An 11,683-nucleotide genomic window follows, 5' to 3' on the forward strand; every position below is an offset into this window, starting at 1 on the left:
CTGGAAGTTGCACTTCATCCGTGTCATTAAGTTGAACTCCACTTTGAGGTGTCAGCTCTTCCCCGGTAGTATTTTGAGTGCTTTCCCACCCGAGGAGCTCCTCTTGCACTGTCAGACAGTGTTCCACTGTTAGGGCTTAGGCTTCCACGGGCCAGGTGTTTCAGAAGTAGATTGCCATCGCCGCCTTAGTCTGGCAGATCAGCTGGAACCCGCCCATCCTGGGTGACCCTGCTGGTGTTTGAAATACAGGTGGCACACCACCCGGAAGCGCAGCAACACTCAAGCCACCACAGTAAGGAGAAAAAATGACAGTTGAGTGTTGGAGACGCTGTTTGTTTATTTGCTTTTAATTAATAGACTTGTGTTTCACATGCTTGATTGCCACAAACAAATCTGGTTCCAGCCTCAGTGTGCATTTCTTAATTGCACTGATACGTATACTCATATCTTAGGACTTCTGTGACAGAGTAGTGGAAACTGGGTGTCTGAGCAGAAACGAATCTCCCGACTTTGCAAGCTGTTGCAGAGCGATTGATTCCCACTGCTAACAATCCCGCAGGATGGAGTGGACTGCGGCACCAAGTTCCCTAGACTGTGACCGTCCCGGAGCAGATCGCCAGGTCTCTCTCCCTCCGAGCCAGAGAGTGGGTTTCAACCATGGACCTTTCTATTAGCAGCTGGGTGCTCCACCAGCTAGGGCTCCTTTGTGGACTTGGTTAGAAGACACCAAGTAAGATGTTGGCAGGGCCATGCTCCCTCCCTGGGCTTTAAGGAAGAATCACTTGCCTTTTCTTAGCATCCGGTGGTTACTGGCTGCCCTCTGATACCTTTGCAGACTTTGGCTTGCAGTTGCACCTCTCCAATTTCTACCTCACCTTCCCACGGGCATCTTCTGTCTCTTCAAGTTTCCGTCTTGTAAGCACACCCAAAATCCTATGAATAGCCCCCTAATCCAGGAACACCTCAACTTGATTACATCTGTGAAGGCCATTCTCACGTAAAGTCACACTGGCCAGTGCTGGGGGTTTCAAACAGCGCGGGCTCACTGCTGTGGAGTTGATGCTGACTCCTAGTAACCCCACTGGACAGAGTCAAACTGCCCCTGGAGAGTTCCCAGACTGTAATTCTTCATGGGAGTAGAAAGCCCAGGCTTCCTCTCTAGGAGGGGCTGGAGCCCTGGTGCTGTAGTGGTTACGCATTGGGCTGCAAACCACAAGGTCAGCAATTCGAAACCCCCACAGCTAGGCTAGGGGTTTCAGACTTCAATATATCCATGTGGGGGGGGGTGTCACAATTCAACCCCAATTTATGGACATATGTCCTATTTCTCAACACCTCAGAACAGGAGCAAGTTGAACTTATTAGAGGTGACCCTTTTGGTTTTCTGAAATGGCTGTACTTTTTTGCACCCCTACGATGAGACTTCCTGTTTCCCCATAGACTTAGCATGGTCTTGCAGATACCTGGTGTGATCCATCTTCTTCATCTTAATTGGTTTAGTACATAGGTGGGGACCGTGGTGGCCCAGTGGTGGCATTCTCACCTTCCGGTCAATAGAGGTTGCCGAACAGGGCCTGATGAGCTACATCTGAAATTCAGGTGATGTAAACCCAGTGTTCCCAACAATCCCCTGAGTCAGGGGCCTGGTTCCCGACAGCAGCACCCTGGTGGCTGTGGAGCCGCGCTTTGCTCTGCTTTCCCATTCAGTTCCTCTGAGGCTTTGTGATGCTGGGCTTTAGTTTCATTTCCTGCGATTGTCCTTGGTGATACATTTCTTTTGTGTATTTTGTGTCCTTTTTTGTAGATGTTGCCCACTTTTCCCTTTTACTAACGAGAATCTATATCTATCAAAGACATGTTGGAGTATATCTAGTTCTCCCTACCCCCAATCGATTTTCTTTTGTTAATCATTTTATTAGGGGGTTCTTACAAATCTTCATTCAGTTGTAGTAAACACACTTGTATATATGTTGCCATCAATGGTTCCAAAACGTTTTCTTGTTCTTGAGTGATATAAAATTGTTAATACAAGGAGGCTTCAAAAGGTCATGGGAAAATTCCATGATCTTTTCATTCTATTTCCCCTGAACTTTTTGTGGGACTACTACTGTAGCTTGTATGTGAATATGGCAGCCTGCATTTCCTCAGTATTTTGTGCCATTCATAATGGAACAGCCGCAGAGAGTAAGCCCAAAAATGTTAGTAATGCTGTCTCCATGAATTACTTAAGTCTAGACAGTAAATGGAGCAGGCCCTCGTGTGCAGTGATTGTACATACTTCTGCAGGAAACTCTTCTTTGTACAAGTTTTTGCCTTGTTTTGTAAAAGGGGAGGGAAGATTGTTCCCGGTTCTAAGCATGCCCCCTGGAGACCAATCTCTAGTATATCTCTGTCTGTCTGTCTGTCTGTCTGTCTATCCATCCTTGGCAGAGTAATGGTTATCCAGTGGGCTGCTAACTGCAAGTTCAGCAGTTAGAAACCACCTCCTCCAGAGAAAAGCCAGGCTTTCTGTCCCATAAAGAGTCACAGTCGCAGAACCCACAGGTGGGTCTACCCTGTCCTTTGAGGTAGAATCAGCTCGAGGGCAGGGAGTTTGGTTTGGTATGAGATGCAGTCAAGTTGGAACTCAAAACGAGCAATGCGGTCTTGCAGCATCCTTATGACAGTGGATGTCTTTGATCATGTTGCTGTAGCCTCTGTCAATTCATCTTGTGTGTCTCACTCTTTTTTGCTGACCACCTACTATAGTATATATGTATATACAAGTAAAACAGTAATGAAGAAATGACAGATTTTGAGTTTGCTTTTAAAACATGATTGAAGCGAATTGTCCTTCAATAGTGATGCATATATCAAATGTACAATACTGGTCACTGAACCCAGGCATAACAGTATTCTCTAGGTAGTCATTAATGAGTATGGCCTGCATCTTCAATATAGCTGATCTTCCAATATAGGTGAATTCTAGTCCCTGCCCACTGGGCGGGAGGAGGGGGAGGGGTTAAAACTTTGACACAGGGGAGAGTTTCCTGTGGAAGCACGGACATAGGAAAGAAAGAACGTAGTTTTCCTATTGAAATCTCTATATTGATTTGGTCCTCGACTCTGGCCCGCAAGCTCACTATGAATCGGAACGAACTCGATGGCACTAACGGCAAGTTATGTTTGCTAAGAGAGAAGGAAATGAGGGGGAGACCCTTATTGAGATGAGTTCAAACCGTAGCTGTCACAATGGGCTGAACCGCCGATGATCTTGGAGATCGCACAGGCTTGGGGAGTTTTGATTCTGCCCTACCCAAGGTTACCAGGAGTGGGCGCTGCCTCAGTTGGCAACAACCAGAAGCAGTTTGGAATTCATGACGCACCATCTGCCAGGACTTTGGGATTCAGGGTGTTATCACAAGAAAAAAACCAAGCCTGACCTCCTACTGGGTATGGGTTTGCCAAAAATCGAACCTGGTGTAAATAATGCTTCCAAGACAATGTTCTTAAGTTGTGTACTTTTACTTATGAGAGAGCATCAGACAAGAGTGGTGTTGTGGTCTTGAGACTCGACCGTGTTTGGGAGTTCAGACTGGAGGCTTGGCTCGTCGTGGTGCGATGAGCTTCATCTTTGCGGCCCTCCCTCGACTCCTTTTGACCTTAGTTCTTTGGAAAAATCACTTGAGAGGTAGCCCCCCCCTCCCCGTTTGCCCTTGTTTTCTAGTCCAGAGGGTTTGGGATATTTTCTGTGTGGCCCTGGGCTGCCTTGGCATAGGCCACATTCATGTACCCCACTGGGACTGGCCGAGATGCATATGCAAATGAAGTCAGAATAACATCCATGACTGTGGCCTGGGGATTTGCCAGTTGATGGACCCGAGTGGAAGGGTCATGCCTTCTAAAGGTCTAGGAGTTTGCTTTCTTGATGCACCCCACTCCACGGAGGTTTGCAGACAGAGGAAGAAAGAAGCAGACAAGGCCAGAGAGGATGCTTGGAACCTCCTACAAGAGAGGCCGACACAGGCCAAGGGCTCTGATGCTGAGAACCGTGACAGGCCAGGAAGAGGCGCAGTGGCGCCATCGCGGACGATGGCAGAAACCCTCTGCTAGAAATGTAGCAAAGACAAGTGAACAAAACTGTCACACTGGCGACGCGCCGGGTTATTTTGCAGTGGAAAAGTTGGTGGCAGGGGTCCAAGAGGAGACCTGTTCACAGGGGACTGAGAGAGGACCTGCTTGGCGGGAAGACGGGCCTGCTTGCTTACAGACCCGGGGAGACGTGTGCTCTCTAGGGGGGGGGTCCTATCCTGATGCTGACTTGTACCCTGTTCCTTAATGGACTGCTTAACTGTAAGTATGGTGAGCTCCGTGTGGCCACTGCGACGAGTTAGCAAGCCCACCAGGCAAGCAGACTCGACCACCAGGTTGAAGAGCGGAGGAGCTTTGTCTGCTCTCAGCCCGAAGGGATCTGTTTTGTGCAGTCTCGATTCGAATGCTCTCCTCTGGAGTTGGATGGGCTCAGACCCGACTTCTACTCAATTGGTTTTAACATTGAGGCGGCAGCAGCCTCCTCATCAGGTGAGGAGTGTTTCAAGTGAAGAGAAGACGACGTGGGAGCACCTGGTATTGGGAAGGCACACACGGACCTGAAAGGACTGAAGGAAGTTCACTGTGTTTGGAAATAGGGTATGAGGTGACACGGGCCCTTAGGGGTGTGTCCGGCAAGTGTTGGAGGTTGTAGGAAAGGTCAGAGTTGTGTGTGTACACACTGGTGTTCATTGAAGCACTTTCCACAATAGTCAGAGGTGGCAACGCTAAGCGGCCCGTCGACAGATGAACGGATAAACAGAAGGCAGTGGCTCCGCGCAGTGGAATCTTATGCAACCATGAAGGGAACAGCAGGCCCGAGGAACCCGGAATGCGCGCTGAGCAAAGGACAAATACTAGATGCTCTTACTTATGTGAACTAAGCAAATCTATAGAAACCAAAGAGTCTTCGTGGTTACTAGGGGTGGGGGGTGGGGGTGAGGGGGAGTTTTTGTTGAGTAAGCATTGAGTTTATGCTAATGGTGGTGGCATTTGGAGGGAAACGATAGTGATCATGGTGGCACAACCTGAGAACATGTAATCGATGTCATTGAATTGTGAATGTGGCCTTTGTGTTGTCTAATGTTTGGGTGTGAGCGCTTGCTCCACGATTGTTAAAAGTTGTAAGTGTGAACGACCTACATGTCCATGAACAGATGAATAAGCAAACGAAGTGCGGTCTAACCAGACAATGGAGTCTCTCTCAGCGGCAGAGAAATGAAGCCCTGACACACATTACAGCCGTGATGAACCTGGAACAAATTACGCTGTGTGAAATAGGTCGCTCACAAAAGGACCCTATGATCCCACTTAAATGAATAGGCAAATGTCTAGACACCAAAGTTTATTAGGGCAGGCTGGTGAGGGGAGGGATAAAGCCAATACTCAGGAGGTGGGGGGTGAGGGGGGCACTGAGCTTCTATTAAGGAAGATGGAAACATCCGGGAATGGAGAAGGGTGATGGTTGAACAGATGATGTTATTCAAATGTTCACGTGAAGCTTATTGAAATGGCATTTTGTTACACAAATATTTACCTCAATCATAACGACCAAGAGCTTTTCATGAGATAATTTGAGTCAAAATCACCCAAATTTTCAAATCGAGTCCTGAAAAAATAGTGCTTACTATCTATAAATATAAAACTTGTACTTACATTGTCTAAGTAATATTGTAGTCAAATATATTACATTAGAGCTTAGATTCTAAAAACACTTAGTTTGTGGAAGGCTGTGGTCTACAGTGGAAGCCCTCGCTTCCTTTTGAGGCTGGACATGAACTCAAATGCCATTTGAGTCTCCATGCTGGCCATTAAACCAGCAGTGGCTGTGCTTAAAGTCTGGGCAAGCCTTGGGAAGGGCCGCTTGTGCCCAGGAAGCATGTGGGTGAAGACAGAGGGCATGGCCACGGAGGGGCCTTCTGCTAACACGAAGAACTAGGGAACCTGCCTCGGCTTGCTCAGATGCACAAAGAATAAATCACTGGGCACGCCCTTCCTGATGTCCTGAAATAACCAACCCGGCGCATACTCTAGTTTACGTCGAAGGTTGGGTCCTGGTGACTCTGACCCAGGGTTGCATGGTCTTGAGTCAGCCCCCCATCACCATATAGCCAGTAAGCAGAACCCCAACACCACCCCGGTAGCCCTTTTTTTACAGAGGCAGTTCTGTATGTAGCCCAATCACGGTCCTTTCCCACCTGCCACCATTCACGGTCTTATGGCCACCTCCTTGTTCTCTGGTGTGTATAATAAAAACAAGGCTGCGATCCATCAGGCATCATCTGACCCCGTGCTGTGTACATGTTGATGGTTTCCCTCCTCTGGGACGATTGTCTTTGTTTTTTGTCTTTTGTCTTGTTTAAGGTTTAATAAAAGGGTTACTCGTAGAACCTATTTGAATCTGGGGTCTTTTTTCTCTCTCCCCGAATACAATATTTAGGTAATTTGTGTATAATTAATAAACGATTATGTAACTTTCATTTTAAAAAATTATTTTTTTCATGCAACTTTCTGAGCAACACTCTTATTATAACAAGACCCGTTTTTTCATCAATCTACAAAAGGACTGTACTCACTTGAAAATATATTGCAGATATGTTTTCTTTAGGTGTTTATCTTCTTGGGTTAATTTTCTTCATGGGGATGAAGCTTTTACATAAGCCCTCAGTGGCTTACCTGGAGAATCCTTTGTGGGGGTCTCTGTTTTGAGCAAGCCTCATAAAATCTGAGTCACACAAAATTGTGTCTTTCCACCAGGTCAGATTGACTTGTCCATTAGGACAATAGATGAAGAAACAATTCACAGAGCTTTGTGGTCTGCGAGGTGGAAGGCAGGCAGGCAGGCAGAAGCAGGGCAGCCCTGTTGTTCATCATTCAGGCTTCCAGGACGTCGTGAACGCAAGCATCCGGGTGTTGTGGCCTGGGCGGGGCAGGATGAACAGGCCAGGTCCTCCTCCTGAGACTCGACTCCTGGCGTCCTGAAGTCACGCCATGTCTTCCTCTCCCCTTGCCACCGAGTCATTTCCATCTGGAATCCAAAGGAGTCTGGCCAGGTGGTCTAGCATGACCTTGGCTACCAGAGGTAAGCAGACATTTTCAGGCTGTGTCTTTTGCCACAGTGCCATTGCCTGGGGTCTGAGGTCTAAATGCGAGTTTTACTTCAAAACCTATTGTACTGCCAAACAAAAAAAAAATTTTTTTTTTTACTTCAAAACGGAAATATTTTACTTCAAAATAACAAGTTTCAGGTCAAAACAAGTTTCTTAGCTATTGAATACATATGGTCGTACCTGAGTTTTTTAAAGTAAAGTTGTTTATGTAGTTCATATTTGATATTCACAACAGACTTCATTACCTGGGAATATAGAATTGCTTAAACAATTCTAGAACAAAATCCCAGACATTAAAATCTTGCTTAAGTGAACAGCCCCCCTCACACTTTTGTGGACCTGTTTTAGTTTTCAAAATACACAAATATTTTTGTAATTGAAATCATGCAACGAACTATGAGGGGCCCTATTTCTCTGTTACTGAAATTGATGTTTTACAGCGGGTAAATTACTAAAACGATGGGACAACTCACTGTGCGGGCGGGCGGAAACACCTCTATGGAATTTCTATTTGTGCGTCCCCATTTAACAGTTGTTAGGGTTGTCTGTCTTGAAACCCGGATAAACAAGATGCTACTGAAGACGAGAAAGCAGGAAGTTTCATTCCTTCCCGATCCCAACACCTACCGCACAACCCTGGTCGGCAAAACAGCCGCTGTGGGCACAGCAGTAGACACTGGTCAGTGTAATGTAACTGAGAACCCAGGATTGGAGCCTATGGACACCCATGGACAGCCGGAATGCTCCTCAGAAGCAAACATGGTGAGACGTCCTCTCGCCTACTTTGAGCATGTTAACGGAGAGACCAGTCCCTGCAACAGGATGCTCGGTAAAAGTGGAAGGGCTGTGAAAAGGAAGAAGCCCCTGAGTAAGATGTATCGACACAGGGACTGCAAGAGTGGGCTCACATGTCTCAGTTGTCAGGATGGCGCGGGACCAGTCCCTAGGACTCTAACAGCAGTGGAGAGCTGACCTTGGACAAGGGCGACGACACGCGTGCCATGGGAAAGAGCCGTCTCTCTGGTAAAGGGTGCTCGCTGGCAAACCGGATTGCAGGAAAATGAATTGGGACGATGGCTCTAACCCTAACCCTAAAACCAGCTCAAACTGGATCGAAGACTTACATGTAAACCTAAAGCTATAAAAGTCATCAATAAAAGAATAAGCACAAGTGAAGGGGCCTAGTATATGGCATAAATCAATCCAATATAACTGAAAACACAAGAAGACAAACTAGAGGGCTCCCCAAACCAAACTCACTGCCTTTGAGTCGATGCCGACCTCTATCGACCCTGCAGGACAGGGTGGAACGGCCCCTGTGAGTTTCTGAGATTTTAGGTGTAGGAGAATCGCAAGTCTCCTCTTTCTCCCCCTCAGGGTCGGCTGGTGGTTTTGGACTGCTGACCTTGCAGTTAATTAGTTAGCCCAACGTGTAACCACTACTCTACCAAGGCTCCTAACTAGATAGCTGGGAACTCCTAAAAAAATAACTCTTACTGTGAATCAAAATAGTCTGTCAAATGACGTATAAAAGAGCCCACCGGCCAGGGAGAAAATTGGCAATGACTTATCAAACAAGAGACTAATCTCTAAAAATTATGTTAAACTTCAACAATAAAAAGACAAGTCATACAATTAAAAATGCGGAGGGGACATGAACAGACACTTCACCAAAGGAGATACTGAGGCGGCCAGCAGACAAATAACTGGTCAGAGATCAGAAGTGGCCAAGATCATTAGCTATCGAAGTCAAAGCCACAATGAGGGATCTCATCCCAGTAGCCACAGCAAAGTTAAAAAACAGAACAACAAGCTCTGGAGAGGACTTGGAGGGGTTTGAACTCTCGTCCACTGTTGCCAGGACTGTAAAACGGAAGCAGTGTGGCCCTTCGTTAAAGAGTGGGGAAGGCAAGTACCATGTTCTGTGCCTCCCAGTCAGCTCTGATGCACAGAAGTTCACGGACAACAGGACGAAGTGTTGCCTGGCCCTGCCCCCTCAGCACAGTTTGTTAGGTTTGATTCCGTTGCTGCAGCACTCAGTGGATGAACGCATCCTATCTGCATACGATAGAGAATGATAGGCAATTGTGTCTGTAACCTTGATTTGTTATCAATCCATCTCATGGATGCTCTCCCCCTTTTTTGGCTGCCCATGCTGCTTTACTAAGCAGGGCATTCTTCCCCGAGGACTGGTCTCACCTGTTACCACGTCCACAGCACGTCTCGCCGTCCTCAGTCCTACGGAGCCTTCTGGCTGTACTTCTTACCAGACAGAGTCGTTTGCCCTTCGGCAATCCACCACGGTACTTTCAGTCGTCTTCGCCAGCACCGTCATCCAACTTTCTTCTCTGGTCTTCTTTCCACATGCAGGTGAGGTGGCGGGTCTCTCCAGGTGCAGAGGACGGAAGATGCAGGGAAACGATTAGTCCATTGAACTTAGGGATCCCGCAGGCATCCGTCTCCACAACTCTGAGACCAGAGAACCAGATAGCATCCTGTTACCACTCCCACGGACCCTGAATTGCATTCGCAGGTCCTGCATAGAGTAGAAGCAAGAGGAACAAAACTCAAGATCGTAGAAAGACAAGAGTGACTGGTCAGAGGGAGACCAGTGGAGTGCCTGAAACTACGGTCCTTTGTCACCTGTCAGGTTTGGGAATGAACTCGCCCTCATCACCCAATTTTCAGCTGAGTAATAGACCGGGCTAGAAGGAGAATAAAGCTATGGGGGTACGTACACCTCAGGGTAATTAAACATCAGAGATGAAAAGGGCAGCATTTACCTTAAGGCCCAAAGTCGGGAGGATTCGGGAAGGAGGCACAGAGACAGGTAACACAGAGCACACATGATACCACATTGTGGGGACTGCAATCAATGACATGAAACAAATGTGTATAAAGGATTGCATGGCACTCTGATATGCTCTGTACACCTTCACCCCAGTCACGATGGCTTTTCCCCCCTTTTCTTTTTAAGGTCTTAAGTCTACCTTTAAACTCTGAGATAGGTGTCTGCCCTAGAGACATTTCCAACTCACAGCGACCCTATAGGGCAGAGTAGGGCTCCATTTGTGGGCTTCCTGTCCATCTTCACAGGAGTAAAAAGCTTCATCTTTCTCTTGCAGAGTGGCTGGTGATTTCGAACTAATAGATCTTAAGATATGGAGTAAGAAATACACCAATATTTCTCACTGGGCTCGACACAATCACCGACTATGTATACGCTCTGAGGAAATGAAAGTGTTTCACCACTGTCCACCTTTGTCCACTGGGTGGTGGTATAGGGCCCTCATCAGTCTCCCTCCACCCCACAGTCCTGCCTGGAGCCCTTTTCTATTGTCTCCAGCCCCATATACTGAAACTCATAAAGTTGATTGCAGACCCAGGCTGCGCACTTTAACAACAGAATAACGTTTGTTTGTTTTTTTTTTAAACTTTCCGCTGTGGATGAATGTATCTTATATCTACATACTATAGGTGATATCACCTTGATTTGTTACAAGCCTGGCAGTTTGTAACTTTGGTTTGTGAAAACATCTTAGCCCCAAGGGGTATGGTGAAATTAAGAGCGAAAGATAAGGTCTCTAAGCATAGGTGAGCTGGTGGTGTAGTGGGCTATGAGTTGGGCTGATAACCCCAAGGCCAAGCGTTCGAAACCACCAGGTGATGCTTCTACTCCCGTAGAGTTATAGTTGCACCCTGCCCTTTGGCGACGTGATGAGCTGGAATCTACTGGATGACAGTAGGTTTCGCTGCTGCTGTTATGAGACATATTGGTGAGGATCCCTGGTGATGTAGTGGGTTAGGAGTTGGGATCCCACCAAAAGGTCAGCAGTTGGAACCCACAGCTGCTCCTTCAGAGAAAAGGAGGCTTTCTCCTCCAGCAGAGAGCTACAACCTCAGAAAGCCAAAGCGGCAGCTCTACCTGGTCCTGCAGCATCCCTCTACATCAGAATCTACTTCATGGCTTCGGGCATATTCAGTGGTAGGATTCAAATAATTTAACACCTGGCTCCCTGCCCTAATGACTGTTTTTAAGTATAAAAACCACTATACTGAAAGTTAATTTATGATTTTTTACAGCTCATACTTAAATAAGAACAATGAAAGAAATATGCAAAACTCTATTATAAGAGTTTAAAAAATTTTTTAAAGAGTTTTAAAATATTAATGAAAAGATACTGAATTCTACCTGACAAAAGACAATAAAATTGTCATTTATTTAAGACATTTCCATATTGCTTCTTGAATGGCGTCCTCACTTGCATTAATCTTCCCCTTTATCTGAGCATTTCATCGGCTGTGTGATTTATCCTTAACCACCTCCTCACTATAGGAGTAAGATCTCATTCCTTTAGAGCCGTGGTGCTCAACCTCCCTAATGCCACCACCCTTTAATACAGTTCCTCATGTTGTGGTGACCCCCCCGACCATAAAATTATTTTCGTTGCTATTTCATAACTGTAATTTTGCTACTGTTATGAATCGGGCGACCCCTGTGAAAG

General features: G+C 46.5%; 1 protein-coding gene across 1 annotated transcript in view; it reads left to right on the forward strand.

Annotated features, from left to right (window-relative positions):
- Nucleotides 1–11,284, forward strand: part of LOC101639063 (zinc finger protein 551-like) — a 25,728-nt gene extending 14,444 nt beyond the window's left edge. The window contains exon 4 of the mRNA XM_045292329.1: nucleotides 9,549–11,284. Coding sequence (XP_045148264.1) covers nucleotides 9,549–9,604 — 56 coding nt within the window. The 3' untranslated portion in view covers nucleotides 9,605–11,284. The remainder of the gene's footprint in view (nucleotides 1–9,548) is intronic.
- The last annotated feature ends 399 nt before the right edge of the window (nucleotides 11,285–11,683 follow it).

This window comes from Echinops telfairi, unplaced genomic scaffold (assembly GCF_000313985.2).
Source record: "Echinops telfairi isolate 266 unplaced genomic scaffold, ASM31398v2 ScPeMD7_655;HRSCAF=1070, whole genome shotgun sequence".
Classification (NCBI taxonomy): domain Eukaryota; kingdom Metazoa; phylum Chordata; class Mammalia; order Afrosoricida; family Tenrecidae; genus Echinops; species Echinops telfairi.